Genomic DNA, 15,508 nt, shown 5'->3' with positions numbered 1-15,508 from the left:
CTTTCACCCTGGATGTGAACCTGACATATAGACTGTTTACTCTATTTGCTTTATGCTGTTCTGTAATATTAGTTAGACCTCATTAACATGCAACAGAATCAGAGTCTGTGTGTCTCGGGACGTCCTGGTGTGTCAGTTGGTTGAGGTCCATGTAACTGCACCATCCTGGACTTGGATCCTGCCTGAGACCTTTGTCTCATGTCGTCTCCTTTCTCTTTCCTGTCTCACTCTGCTGTCCTCTGTCCTGTAAAGCAGAAATGCCATAAAATACTCACACCATTAAAATGCCATAAAAATAAATGCATCTTCTATGCGTCTCAGTCAAGCTTTAGAATAAATACAGTCTAAAGATTGTAATTGGTGGGTTTTTTGTGTATTACCCATATTTTTTCCTCGCCTTTGTACACAAAACCAAACACAAACATATTGATAGATAGAATATACTGATAGACACACTGCTTAGATTGGCCTGTTAGATTACACAGCTATTGAATGAGTAAAGCCAAAATAGAAAATGATAAGCAATGATAAGCACCGCTGTATAGGTCATGTACATTTCCACATAAAATAATATGAACTAAAAGCTTACGTTGCATTTATCAAACCTTCAGAAGCATCTGTTTTCAATAGTAATCACATGCGGATGAATCCCAGCCTCAAGGGACCTTCATTATTATGAATTAACATAATTGCACCATATCAGAAATGCCGTATAACATAAAGGAGAACACCCACATACATAATCTTCTAGACTGAAATGACATCGAAGAAAGTGAAAAAGAAGAAATTCTAAATTAATAGCAGAATATACATTGATCAGTCTTTCATAGTTTAAAATATTGCATTCTTTATGACTTTCTCTACATAATGATTTGAGACGAACTTAGGAACACGTTCAAAGCAGCACATTCTGTCCGGGACAGGGGAATGAGCGGAAGGAGCTGGAGCCAGGCCAAGGGGAAGACCGCAGAGAGGTGTTTTCTGTCGCCCTGTGAATGTAGATATGAAAATACGCATTGTAGAAGTCCACTGTGGTGTCGCATCCATTATGGACAGAGGATGTGACAGGCGGAGCATCCAAAAAGGCAGGTTTCTTGAAAACCTGCCTTTTTTTTTAGACTTAGGATAGGTCGGGAGACCCCGTCCTTCTTGGGCACCAGGAAATAAGTTGAATAAAACCTCTGTCTGGCTGTTACTGCCCCCTCTCCCAAAAGAGCCAGGACCTCTGAGGAAAGGGCCTGGGAGCCTGCACCGTCTTTTAGCAAGATGGGAACAATATCCCCAGAATGGTGGGGTTTGGTCCTGAACTGTATAGCCTGTACCCTGACTCCAGGGTGCTGAGCACCCATGGGCACCATGTACACTGGCACCAGTGACAGAGGTGCTGAGCTGTAAAATGTGACACCGGAGGCTGTCGACCTTTAGCGAAGGGACCGGCCGCCGGGCGCCTGAGTGTCGGGGGCGAAGCTGCCTCTGGTCTGCCGAGGCGGCGGGCCGGAGGAGCTGGTCGAGGGACGCTGGAGGGCCACCGGGCGCCCGGAGCGTGTCAAACCAGACCGAGGATCACCAGCAATATGAATATCAACAGAACTGCGTGCTGTGGACACAGTTGGAGATAAAATAGAACATACATTTCCAAAGGTGGAGTAACACTAGCAGAAACACCGCATGAAGAAGCATTTCAGCTTTGAAGGAACTGAATCACAGGCCAGTCACACAGCGGCTTTTTCACATAGCCAAGATCTCTCATTTTGCATCATAAGTCTGGCTGGGCGGCCGGTGGCTCGACCGCAGAGAGAAGTCCTAATCCAGCGGCATGCATTCGAATTCAAATTCGAATTCGTCCCCTTTGCTGCATGTCTTCCCTCTCTCTGCCCTGCCTGTCTCTACTGTCCTGTTGAATAAAGGCAAAAAGACACTAAAAAAAAAAAAAAAAAAATCTTTGATGGGAAAAGCCACATCAACCAAATCAAACGTTAGCCTACTTAGGACGGTTTGACTTTACAGTTGATCATAAAACAAAATTGAGACAAACAAAATGGTGACATTGATTTTTTTATATATACAATGGAAGAGTTAATTTATATTGCACTGTATATCCTTTTTGGGGGGGAAAAAACATTACATGGAGAATCCAGTCCTTTTTTTTCTTCTTCTTTATGTTTTCCTCTGTGATAAATCACCATTGTCGGGCTGGACTTCACCACCAGATGCGGTACGGCTCCGGCACGGAAGCTGTGCGTGTCCCGGGACAGACTCGCACCCATGTGGATCAGCGCTGCAATGTCCACCGGGTGCGGATGCGTTGCGGTAGCGGCACGGAAGCCGTCTGGAACCCGCACGGCAGTTTCTGCCACTCCGCTATTTTTCAGCATCTGGTCTATTTTTGCCGGATCCGCTTGCGTCTGACAAGCGTGAAAATGCATTTATTGACTTGCGGGTGACGCATACGACTCAATCAAACGCGTGCGGTGTACACTGCCTTCTGTTCCGGAGCCGTTCTACTTCCGTGCTGAATCTGGTGGGCATTGGGCTTAACACTCTGTACGAGGAGACCGTGAACGCATCATAAGACTTTTCTGTAACAGATCAGTTTCAGTTTCGTTTCGTCTGTCTGAGTTTCTATTCTGTATTTATTGAGTTTCTAAAGGATGATGCTGACCTGACAAGCCAGTTTATGAAGAAAACATATCAGCACTTTCGGTTTGCAGTTCTTCATCATCATCATCATCATCATCATCGTGGCTATGCTGTACGTTGGACTTCACTGTTGCTCTCGCTTCTCTTCGCTGTGCATCAGGATCTGAGAACAAGTTTCTATTTTCCAGCTAACAGGTCGGATCCTGAACGACGAATAATTCAAAATGAGGTGAGTTTGCTTCTGTTTGACAGCTGATATGAAAACAAACTACAGCAATCCTATGATCCATTTTAGAAGGATTCTATACAAACATCCCAGCAAAAGTAAAATATTCCTATCAGCCCCTCTTATACGAATATTTCATGATTGTATTATTATAGTGATACCATAGGAATAGCATTATATAGTGTAGTGACAGACTCACTGTTGAGTACCATAAACACACTATGTGTTACTATAGGGATATTATAGAGGTTTTTGGGAGGGACGGTGTTGGCTTCCAACTTCTTAGAGGAAAGGACACATTATATAACTTTTCAAAATGATTCACAGGTTTATGTGTGTGTGTGTGTGTGTGTGTGTGTGTGTGTGTGTGTGCACGCATCTGGGATACATTACTGCCTTTAAATGAAATAAAAAATAGGCTAAAAATGAATATTTATTTTATACAGAATTGAACAATTAAATACAAAAATCAGGTTTCCCAGCCTGTTGTTCTGTAGCTGTGGTCAGACAGGAACCAGCATCATATCAGAGGTGGATCATATCTGATGTTTAATAAAAGGAGAATATCATCAAACTTATGTATTGGGGGATTTAAAAGTTTCTACAGATCTGCTCTCTCTTTCTCTCTAAGCTCCTCCCAGTGACTCTCTCTCTTCCAAGTGTTTTTTTGTCTTTTCTACCGCCACTCCTATCTTTCTGTCTATCTCTTTCTTTCTTTCCTTTCTTTCTCTCCCTTTAAATCTCACCTTCTCTCTTTTTCTTTTTCTCCCTCTCTCCCTCTCTCTCTCTTCCAGCCTTCTTTCCCCTATTCTCTCTCTCTTGCTCTCTCCTTCCCCATCCCCCACTCTCCTCTCGTCCTATTCTCTCTTTCCCTACCTCACTCTTTGCAATTAAAAATTTCAATCTAACGAACTTTATTGGAATGAAGTATATGAAACAATCAATGTAAATCAAATAAGTAAGTTAATCCACACTAATACAGAACCTTAAATAAATCCTAAATCCTTGTATCACTATGTGTTTTTCTCAGTAACTGGACAGTGGACTTTCTCCCGCTCTCTGTCTCTCTCTCTCTGCCCCCCCCCCCCCCCCCCCCCCCCCCCCCATTTTTTCACATGAATGTCCTTTCTGTGGAAGGGTGGAAACTATTTTTCATTGTTTTTTAGAGTGTGGAAGGATTGAGGATTTATTTAGTACTGTAGAGACCTTGTTTTTGTTTTTCAAAGAGAAATGGTCTAAAGTTGTTTTTGTACTGGGGGCTGGTTACAGGAAATCTAATGCTGCTAAGTGACAAATGTTACATTTTCTTTTAGGTGAAGTGAAAATGGCATTATATCTTACAAGAAGAAACAGAATTAAAACGGAAGTGTTTCAGGATTTGGTCAGTGTGTTTGTCTCACTGAGGGTTTGGATAGATTTTAGATTTCATGAAGAAATTAAAGGTTTGGATTCTTTTGTTCAGCAGTGGTGTTACAGTGATGTCGTCTGTTCAGTGGAGGATGAGGAGTTAGTGTTTGGTGTCGTTTTTAAGTGAAAGTGCCTGGAGCAATTAAAAAAAAAAAAATGTTGTTTGTTTTTTTTGCTGTAAGATTGAATTTGTACTTTACAATTATACATGTGTGTTTAGTACGATGAGGTATTGATCATGAATTGTTTATTGTACAATATATATATACTGTATATTTTGTTGAGACAACAAAGTGCTTATGCCTCTTGTCAGGCCATCATTGTAAATAAGAACATGTTCTTAATTGATTTCGCCTGGTTAAATAAAGGTTAAATAAAATAAAAAAAAGTTCTTACTAACACTGTAAAATAAAGACAAAATATTTTTTTCAAAATTAAAAAAATTCTCTCCTTCTCTCTCTCTCCCTCTCTCTCTCTCTCTCTCCCAGTGATGCTGGCAGTGATCTGCGCTCCAGGCTGCTGCAGTTGGAGAGTCGGTTCACCTGGGATCTGAAGCGGGAACACATGGATCTGGAAGGCCTCAGCACACGGCTCCAGGACCATATGGATCTGGGGTTCGGACAGCGGGGCGCTGTGGAGCGCTCCTACAGCTTCCTGGCTTACGTCAGGTACAGTACGTTTCTAATCGTTTTTAGTGCAGGACTATGGTGCAGAGATGGGAGATCGTCGAATAAGATTTATTACCGAGGAGGAAGAGGTGGCATATTATTGAGAAGGATGTGGTGTATTACTGAGGAAGTGGTATATTACTAACGAGGAGGTGGTAAAATATTATTTAGGAGGAGGAGGTATAATGAGGAGGAATATTATTGAGAAAGAGGTGTTTACTTGCACAGATGTGACCTAATTTTTATTGTTACCATACAGATGATTATGTCCTCAATATAATTAATTGAATTCCAGCAGTCACTTTGTGAGGGTAAGTTGTTAAATACTAAAGAATTTTAAAAAGGTGCTACATGTATCATGATTAACCATCAATCCATCAAAAGCCCAGCCAAACCACTAGATTGTTGTCAAGTGGGATGGAATTACAACATTCACATCCCTCTATCTTGGACATATCCCTGACAGGTTAAGTAAAGATGATGCCTACCTCCTAAAGATCTTGCTGGTAGCAAGTAAAAAGGCCATTACACAATATTGGCTTCAGAGAAACTGCCCTACTGCTGGCCTCTTTGTCAATATTGTTAAACACCTACATCTTCCAGAACAGATGACCTACTCCATACGGCTCCAAAAAGAACTGGGAGAAAAACGGTTTATTTAGATAATGAGACAGATCTTTCATAATTATCGTATGTATCATGTGCGATATTTTATTTTATTATTAGCGATATTTTTTGCTTTTTGCTTGCTGTCCTTATAATGTGAAAAATGTTCATAAATAAAAAGTTTTTAAAAAAAAAAAAGGAAGTGGGATGGAATTGCTGGAGGGAGTGGAAGACTTCCTGAGTTAACTAGAGTTTGAGAGAACAGGAGAACCTCCAAGAACTGCCTCCCAAGTTGGCCAGTCATTGGGAAGGGCCCTGCACAGTCATAGAGAAGTTGGCAGATGTTCTCTGGGTGAGGCTGAGGACCCCTAACAGGACTTTTGTGCTACACAGGTACCAGCTTGTACCCTTCCAACCATTGGAGGGTCAGGAGCAAGGGCGCAATGATGACCCCAACCTCTCCTGACTCCATGCCAGCACTCATGACCTCGCATGACTCAATCAATGAGGTCGTCCTTGGACGAGCCCTCCAGCGGAGTTTCCAGTCATCTCGATCCATGCATCTGGCTAGCTCGCCAGTACTTTCCGCTCCTGCATCTTTCTTTAGTGTGTCCACGTACGTTGGTGTGGGACGCCCTCGTGATCAATGCCCGTGTGTTGGCTCCCACAGCACCAGCTTGCTGGCTGGGAGCTCCCAGTGTCTCTGGTGGTGACCGGCTAGCCTCATTCTCCTGGATGCTATCTTCTCACTCAACCTTGGTAACCCCCCATACAGAGACTTGTTGGTAACATGCTCGTTTTGGTCGATGTTTAGTACAGCTCGCAGCATTCTGGTGTAGCACCCATCCAGGGACTTCTGCAGGGTGGGCTTCAGGGTCCAGCATTCACAGCCATATAGGAGAACGGACTCTACTGTTGCAGAGAAGAAGCTGAGCTTGATATGTCGGGGGAGGTTGGAGTTCCACACACTGACCATGCCGTTCAGAGCCTTCCATGCGAGCGCCTTCCTCACTTTAAGGTCTTGCTCTGACGAGTTGACCCATGAGCCCTGAAGTCATTGACTTCTTTTAGAGCAGTGCCTCCTGTTGTCGTTAGAGGTGGATGGTCCGGGAGGATGTTGTAGGTGATAACCTCGGTTTTCTTGGCATTTAGCCTGAGGCCAACCTTGGCACACTCTGTCTCCACTCTGGTCAAGAGCTCCTGTGCCTGCTCCACATGGTCAGATAGCAGGCTGATGTCATAGTCTAGGTCCATTAGGACTACAGCAAGGAGTCGTCTAGACCTCCTAGGTGTAATAGTGAGGCCGAGTTCCTGCTCCCGTCCACTGATGTCTTGCCTAAGTGCATAGTCCAGGACTATAATGAAGAGGAAGGGAGCGAGGGTGTCCCCTTGCAACACCCCCGCCAGGATGTCAAACTCCTCGCTGTTGCCGCCTGGGGTCACCACCTTGGCTCTTGTACCCGTTTACATGGTCCCTATGGCCTGGAGTAGGTTGGGAGGGACACCGTAAGAGTATCTTCATCATCACGCCTCTGTGTATCGAGTCAAATGCCTTTTTGAAATCGATAAAACACAGCACCGCTGTCAGGTTGTTCTTTTTCACCTCTTCGATGATCCTCCTTAAGGCCAAGATCTGGGCTACGGTGGTTCTTCCCTCTCGAAAGCCATTTTGGTCCTCTCTCAAGTTGGGGTCGATGGCGCACCGTATCCGGATTGACTGACTGATTAATCAAGTGACGGTTTAGTATCATGCGGTTGTACATCTTTGCAATGATACATGTCAGACTGATGCCGCGGCAGTTGTCTGGTTTCGAGAGATCTCCAGATTTAGGCACTGGGATGATGTTAGAGAGAGACCACATATCAGGCTTGTTGTTTATCATCAGAGCAAGGTTGCAAATCTCCAGGATGATGTCATCAAGATGGCAATTCTTAAAGACCTCTGGGGGAATACCGTCCGGCCCCGCACTTTTCCCCTGCTTCAGAGTGGATTTCACTCTGGCAAACTCCCTGACTGTAAATGGACAATCATCAATATTGAGATTTGTACGGACTGCAGGTATCTCATCCTCAGCTCCATCCACTGTCAGGTGTGTGCCTAGGAGATTCCGGAAGTGAGTGAACCAGGAGGTCACCCTCTCTTCCAGGCTGCTGCCTGCAACCTGTCCGTCCTTTGACCTTTTGTGCCCACACATCTCACTTATGACCCTCCATGACTCCCCATACTGTTGTTCGTCCTGAGCTGCCTCCACTCTCCACACCCTCCCCATCAGCTCCTCCCCCTTGATCTTGTCATACATATTGAAGAGAAGCTGTTTGGCCTCATTCAATACCTCACGATTCTCTGTAATCCGCTCGTGATCGAAGCTTTGGTGTGCATCCTCCACTTTTTCACGCACCACCACGACCTCCGGATGCTTGGCCCTCTGGGAGATTCTGATCTTCTCCATCACCGGCACACACATCCTAGTCGCCTCCACATTCGCAGTGACAAACCGCCCGTACTTTGCATTAGGCTCCTCCTCGCCTCCTCTTGTCCACTTGATGAACTTGAACTGGCTCCTTAATCAAAAGGCTCTGTGTGAGTCTTCTATTATGGCCAAACTGCAACAATACTTATGTCTCAAAATGAATGTGCTAGTGATTTATTGAAGACATTGAGAGTGCAAAAAGGCTTTAGGAGCTCATAGGAACTGTTGACGTAGGGGGGGAATTTGTAAGCCCTCAAAATAAGATGAAACAAGCAAATAGTAAACATGTTGTCCCCCATTAGTGATGTAGTTCCACCCTTGGGTCAGTCAGCGATTGCTGAGTGTACTTGAAATATGAGTGAAATTGTATAAGCATTTTTGTATGGGACAATGAAAGGACAGATTAACCATATATTTCTGTTGCCTACTCTCCTCAGAATTAGGCTTACAAGTTATATCTTGAAATGTAGTAACTGTAATTGTCCTGTTTTTACTCAATACAGTACAAAATATAAGAACTCCAGTATGCAATAAATACAATCCGTACATTACACAATGTAAACTACAATACAATTCATAATACAATATACAATATAACATACAACACCAGGAGCGTGAGTGTTATGAATAATATAAATGCTAAATGATAAGTGATATATGGTATTGCACAGTAGGTAAGTGGTAATATGATATAAGTAGTCAACACTGAGGCACAGTGGCAGTGCAGTGATGATGCAATAACAGAACAACAGTCCAACAACTGGACAATAACTACAGTGTCTTGTGGTTAGAGGTTTGACTCTCACTTCAACACATCAACCCAGTCTGATGTCTCCAAGTGTGTAGCGTGTGTAGACTATTATGTTACCTATGATAACTTTAACTGGATTGCTTTACCACTGAGTCCCCATTCATTGTCCCCCACATTGTATGATAACTTTAACTGTATGACCTGCTTTACCACTGAGTCCCCATTCATTGTCAATGCCCCTAGCGGCACAAAGTCAGCGTTACAGTGTGACTAACGAATGAACGAACTAACGGACGGAGACCGATCCATAGTCCCCCCTTTGGTGGGGGACAACTGATTCTGTCCCTATGGGGAAACTGGGTCATCGCAGCCGCAAAACGTAATGGGATACAACAAAGACAATATAGGATTTAAATAAGAGCCAGTGGGGGGCATTTAAACATTTCACAACCAACATCTGCCATTCTCATCTATCTTCAGGTATCATCAGGATAGACCAAAGGAGGCGGCATCTCTTCTCAGCCAATCAGAAGAGAAGACCAGAGAGTGTTTTGGTGAGGAGAGTGAGCGGCGGCTCATCGTGATCTATGGAGACCTGGCCTGGCTGAGCTACCACACTGGAGACTTCACACAATCAGACAAATACTGGCGCAAGGTGGAGGACATACTGGTAAACACACACATACACTGTGGCAGTTTTTCAATGTTTTATGGTCTAAATGCTCTTTAAGAGAATTTTGTTGTTATTGGTTTCAATAGAGAGTTTAACTTTCCTTCACAGCTGAGCGACCAGGGAAACTCTGCCGATGTGTGGACGCTCAACAAGCTTCTTGCCACAGCTGAACTTTTCATGGCTTTTTCATTGCTATCAGATCTTCGTTCCCTACTGATGTGATTTTGTTTAATGAACAATAGATCAAAATGAAGGAGAAGTTGATTCCAGCCATTCAGAGTTAACTTATATGAAGTCTGCAGGAATAAACATCTTGCTTGAATCAATGCTTAAGGAATATTTGCCTCCATCGTTGGGATTAGTGGGAAGTTCTGAAGTAATTTTATTGTTTTTGTCTGTTTGTTTTTGATTAATGCTACCTAATTAGCGCGTGCTAGCTATGTTAACTTGTTAAAATGATATAATGTTATGAAAGGCAGTGGTGGAAGAAGTATTCAGATCTTTGGCTTAAGTAAAAGTAGCAATGCCACAGTGTAAAAATACTTTGTTACAAGTAAAAGTCCTGCATTCAAAATCTTACTTAAGTCAAAGTACAAAAGTATTAGCATCAAAATATACTTAAAGTAGCAAAAGTAAAAGTAGTCATTATGCAGAATGGCCCATTTCAGAATCATATATATCATGTTATTGGACTATAATTATTGATTCATTAATGGGTTCATCACTTTAATGTTGCAGCTGGTAAAGGTGGGGCTAATTTTAATTACTTTATATACTGCTGGGTAGCTTAACCTATAAAAATATATCATAATTTATTAGTTGATTTATAATTTGTATTAAAGAGTAACTAAACCCCAAATCCAAATCTGTGGTGACACCTAATGGTGAAAAGTAGGGTACTGCACTACTCATCTGCTATTGGCTGGTGTTTGTGCCAGATGATGCCACCTTCCATAGAGTACAACAGGTGGTGACATCACCTGGCACAAAGACCAGCCAATAGCAGATGAGCAGTGCAGTACCCTACTTTTCACCATTAGGTGTCAGGCTTCACCACAGATTTTGGTGGGGTTTGGTTACTCTTTAAGTAAATGTACTTAGTTACATTCCACCACTGATGAAAGGCAATACCAAAGCACCAAAAGATGCATGATTTGCCTGTTCAAAACTCTGTACCTGCAGACCTACATAGTTGCAATCGGACCACTCTGACCCAGGGCCATAATTGGTCAGAATAGACCAACCAAGTTGCTCACAGTGTGAACACAATTAGTGTCTCTTGATCTAAATGTGCTCTTTGTCCTCTCTCTCCAGGAGAAGTACCCTACCGGCTCTCCTACAGTTCTCCACCCAGAGGTGTATGGAGAGAAGGCCTTCACGTTCCTGAAGTTCTCGAAGCACTACTATCCCAAAGCCATCGATTGCTTCCTCAAAGCCTTGGAGCTGCAGCCTGACGACAGCCAGTGGAACGCCGGCTACGCTATCGCCCTCTACCGCACTGAACCGGTACCTTCAATAAACTGATTGATCATTCAATCAATTCATTCAATCAATCAGCCAATCTACTCCTAATGGGATGCCGGCTATGGTATAGCTTCTTACCACACTGAACTGGTACATTCAATTAATCTATTGATCAATGAGTCAATCAGTTAATCAATCAGTAAATGTGATGACAGTGAATGGAATGCTGGCTATGCTATAGCCCTTGACTGCGCCAACTGGTAGATTCAGTAAAGTGATTGATCAGTCACTTGATTAATCAGTCAGTCAATCAAATGTAAATGTAATGCTTAGGATTTGGCCAGTTTGAATTAAAAGATTTTCTCTGACGGGGAAGTTGAAGTGTAGATGTGTAGTCCAGGGATTCTCCACAGCAAGCTGACTGGAGTCTGATTTGCAGATTGATCCAGAAACATCTCTGAAAGCTGAGGATTGTCCGGTCGTCAAGCAGCTTCGCCGAGCCTCGGAGATCAACCCTGCCGACGGCGTCATGCTGGCCCTGCTGGCTCTGAAGCTCTCCTTCTACCAGAAACATGAAGAGGCTGAATCTTTGATGGAGAGAGCGCTGGAGATCGGTCCTGCCTGCCCTCATGTCACCCGCTATGCAGCCAAATACCTCCGAGAACAGGTAGCCTCCAACTGTCTGACTAGTTATGTAGTTGATGATTTCATAGTTATCTGAGAGATATCTGAGACACCACTCATCCCATTTTAAAGAAATGAAAAGGGGATACGGTGACGCTTTCTATGACTAAATCAGTAACATATTTTAAGTAAAAGACAGTAAAATTAAAATAAATCATGATACTTAGTAAAGGATAGCAGGATATCCATCATCATATTACACATCATAGTTTATGACCAATGAATTTTACTAAAATATGTAATTTATGTATTTGGAGAATACTTACGACTGTGTTTCCTGACGTGTCCTGTGGGAGGCGCTGTGGGAGCATGGGGTGCCAGGGCCACGGCCATGAGCCATTTGTTTCTCCTCAGGGTGACATGAGGTTTCTCCTCGGGGTGACATGAGGTTTCTCCTAGGGGTGACATGAGGTTTCTCCTCGGGGTGAAATGAGGTTTCTCCTCGGGGTGAAATGAGACTTCTCCTCGGGGTGAAATGAGGTTTCTCCTTGGGGTGATAGGGTGAGGAACTCAACATTCGGGGAGGATCTCCACAGTGAGAGGAGCCAGTTGAGGAGATTCAGGCACCTTGTAAGGACAACACCCCACCTCCCTTTGGAGGTGTATTCGGCACGGCGGAGGAGACCCCAGGACAGCCCCAGGACATGCTGAAGGGACTACATCTCCCAGCATGCCTAGGAGCACCTAGGGTTGCTGGGCAAAAGGATGTCTGGGTTGCGATGCTGCATTGTTGCCACCCTGACCATATAAGTGGCTAGAAAATGGATGCATGGATGGAACAAAATCTGAATATCACTTCAAAAGAATGTAGAAATGATCCTTTAACAAGTTTATGAAAGAATAAGTGTGTCACTGTTCCAGGATCAGGTGGATCGGTCTATTGATCTGCTGAAGCGAGCGCTGCACAGGAGCAGCCAGTCGGCCTTCATCCACCATCAGCTGGCTCTCTGCTATAAGAAGAAGAAGATCGCTCTGGTCAACAAAAAGCCCTACAACAACAAAGGTACACACACAAACACACACACACACACACACACACACACACACACACACACACAGACCATAGACAGAACAAACATGTCAACAAACACAACACTGGTCTCCTGCTACACTACACTATTGTATACCACACTATACTATACTATACTATACTGTACTGTACTGTACTATACTGTACTATATTATACTATACTATACTAGAGATACAGCGGTGGAGGCGCCTGTGTATTCATCACCTGAAGGAAGCTGTCAGGTTAAAGCCTTCCTTCCTCTTCGCCATGGGTGAACTGGCACTGATGTATGCAGAGGACAAGGATATGAGCAGGTACCTGCCTGTCTGTCTGTCTGCCTGTCTGCCTGTCTGTCTGTCTGCCTGTCTGTCTGTCTGTCTGTCTGTCTGTCTGTCTGTCTGTCTGTCTGCCTGTCTGTCTGTCTGTCTGTCTGTCTGCCTGCCTGTCTGTCTGTCTGCCTGCCTGTCTGCCTGTCTGCCTGTCTGTCTGTCTGTCTGTCTATCTGTCTGTCTGTGTGTGTATACACAACAACGCTAAGTTTGTCTTTCTGGTCCTGTCCTTTAGCCAGGGGTTTCAGAGCACTGATGACTGCCTGTCTTTCAGCGTGTTTATTGTTAAAACATCCATCCATACATCTTCCATCCATTCGTTAGTGTGTATGAATTCATGAATTTGTCCTCTCTCTTTCTCTCCAGAGCTGAGGAGATGTTCCAGGCCTTGGAGATGTCATCAGAGAAGGATGAAAGCAATCGTCCGTTTGTCCATCTGTACTACGGTCAGTTCCACCAGTACCACACCAAGAAGGAAGACCTGGCCATCACACACTACACCAAGGTAGGCTCGGTGTGTTTGTGCACGTTTGGTAATACATGAGTCGCCCTTCATCACAGCCTGTCTCCAAGGACTTTACAGAGAGCGAGTCTTCCTAACTGATCAACGATCAATCACAAAACAAAATGAAGCAATACAGTATGCAGCAACATAGAACACAAGGAAACAAAACAAAGCATAAGACACAAAATAAGAAGAATAAGCATTTTCCAAAATGTTGCCAAGTGATTGACAGAACATAATTGTTGAGTTATCCCTTTACTTTACTCTGCTGTTCTCCTCACCAGGGTCTGCTGTTAACACCGGAGGCGTCAGAGGGGAAGCGATGTGCTACAGTAAGCATCAGGCACTAGAAATGGTGAAATGGTGAAATGGTGACATGGTGACATGGTGACATGGTGACATGGAAGTGTTGTTTCTATGCCTCCATGCCGGTGACAGCCTGGCCGTCCGTCCGTCTGTTCGTCTCATTCTCATGAACTGGATATCTCAGGAACGCCTTGAGGGAATTTCTTCAAATTTGACACAAACGTCCACTTGGACTCAAGGATGAACTGAGTAGAATTTGGAGGTCAAAGCTCAAAGGTCAAGGTCACTGTAACCTCACAAAAAAGTTTTTGGCCATAACTCAAGAATTCATACGGTAATTATGACAAAATGTCTAATAGGATAAAATGATGAAGTGATGACATTTTATATCCAAAAGTTCAAAGGTCAACTTCACTGTGACATCATAATGTTTTGTTTACCACTGTAGCTGAGAAAACGATCTTGGGTCATTCTACAAAAACGGTGGAAGTGCTGTCACTTACTTTTGCAGACACCAAAATCCTTTAAGTTGACCTAATAATCACATTAATTATATATGTTCAATAAATAAAGACTGTCCTTGCAATGAGAAAACAAAGTTTATTGGTGGAGGCACACAACCGCGAGCCGGTTATTTCTAGTTTTGTTTGATTTTAGCTCATGGGGGAGAGAGAGAGAGAGAGAGAGAGAGAGGGGAAGCAAGAGGGAGGCACTCTTCAATTCACTAATAATAAAAGTAAACTTTATTTCTGATAGAAAATATGTTTAAAGACCATTTTACCAATTCGACGTCCTGTCTGGAACAACTTCACCTTAACAAGTTCATCCTCATCCTTTTTTCTACAAGCTGGATTTTTATTGTAGCGCGAGTAAACAGGTTTACATAATGTCACTAAATCATACAGTAATGTGGAAATAAGAATAATGCTCATATGGGATCATAACAACAAGTCCTCCAACCCATATGACCTCACAGGTGGTTTGTTCCTCTCCTCTGATACGACCCACAGGAGCGTTTCCAACCTGATCTCACTAAAATACGTGAAATGAACTCGACCTCGACCAATTTGAAAACGTTCCTCCGCCACAAATTTAATTACGTCCCAAAGGTTGGTTAATGCTTAAATTTAGGCAAGTAAAACAAGTTTGGTTAAGGTTATGGTAAAGTTTAGGCAAATAAAACACCTTGGGTTATGGTTATGGTTAGGCAACTAAAACAACTTGGTTAAGGTTAGGAAAATGGTTTGGTCATGGTTAAATAAAAAAAAATTAAAATGTGACTCACGGTTTTTTGTCCTTTGGAAACGCTGGGACCCCGGTCACCGCCCATCCACCATCCAGACCACAACACCCTGACTTTCCACCGTGCTGTTTCAATGTTGAGAGAGAAACCTGACAGAGAAACTTGACTCAGGTGACGTGGACGCAGACCAACGCAGCACATTGTCATTATTTACACGACCACTAGAGGTCACTTAACTTTAAAACATAACTATAGGTTGTAATAAACTGCTTGTAAAAACGACCTATGGGGTCGTTTTTTCGGGGAGGACAGTCTGGATCATAAATTAGACCTACTGTACTCATGTGCTCACAGTATATAGCGGTGCATAACGATACACGGTCTAATTTGGCGCAGATAACAATAATAAAGTCTCATCAAATCTAATCTAATCTAATCTGGTCTAATCTAGCCAAATATAATATAGTATAATCTAATTCAATCTGATCTAGTCTTATCCAGTGTATTCTAATATCATCTAATCTA

General features: G+C 43.3%; 1 protein-coding gene across 1 annotated transcript; it reads left to right on the top strand.

Annotated features, from left to right (window-relative positions):
* Positions 1-2,653: 2,653 nt before the first annotated feature.
* Positions 2,654-13,801, top strand: LOC139650698 (interferon-induced protein with tetratricopeptide repeats 5-like). Its single transcript, XM_071527442.1, has 9 exons — positions 2,654-2,869; positions 4,762-4,941; positions 9,250-9,439; positions 10,757-10,948; positions 11,346-11,573; positions 12,452-12,593; positions 12,791-12,914; positions 13,296-13,434; positions 13,719-13,801. Exons 1-9 carry the CDS (start codon positions 2,865-2,867, stop codon positions 13,782-13,784), a joined length of 1,266 nt encoding a protein of 421 aa, XP_071383543.1. The 5' UTR covers positions 2,654-2,864; the 3' UTR covers positions 13,785-13,801.
* The last annotated feature ends 1,707 nt before the right edge of the window (positions 13,802-15,508 follow it).

Source organism: Centroberyx affinis, unplaced genomic scaffold (assembly GCF_046629955.1).
Source record: "Centroberyx affinis isolate AG114_WGS23_722 - 3 ecotype Tasmania unplaced genomic scaffold, CSIRO-AGI_Caff_v1 ptg001532l_1, whole genome shotgun sequence".
Classification (NCBI taxonomy): domain Eukaryota; kingdom Metazoa; phylum Chordata; class Actinopteri; order Beryciformes; family Berycidae; genus Centroberyx; species Centroberyx affinis.
This window is presented reverse-complemented; position numbering and strand designations above follow the sequence as displayed.

Coding starts and splice junctions, on each gene's coding strand:
- LOC139650698 (XM_071527442.1), top strand. Junction 9,440..10,756: donor GCAAGGTGGAGGACATACTG/GTAAACACACAC, acceptor CTCTCTCTCCAG/GAGAAGTACCCTACCGGCTC. Junction 10,949..11,345: donor CCCTCTACCGCACTGAACCG/GTACCTTCAATA, acceptor TCTGATTTGCAG/ATTGATCCAGAAACATCTCT.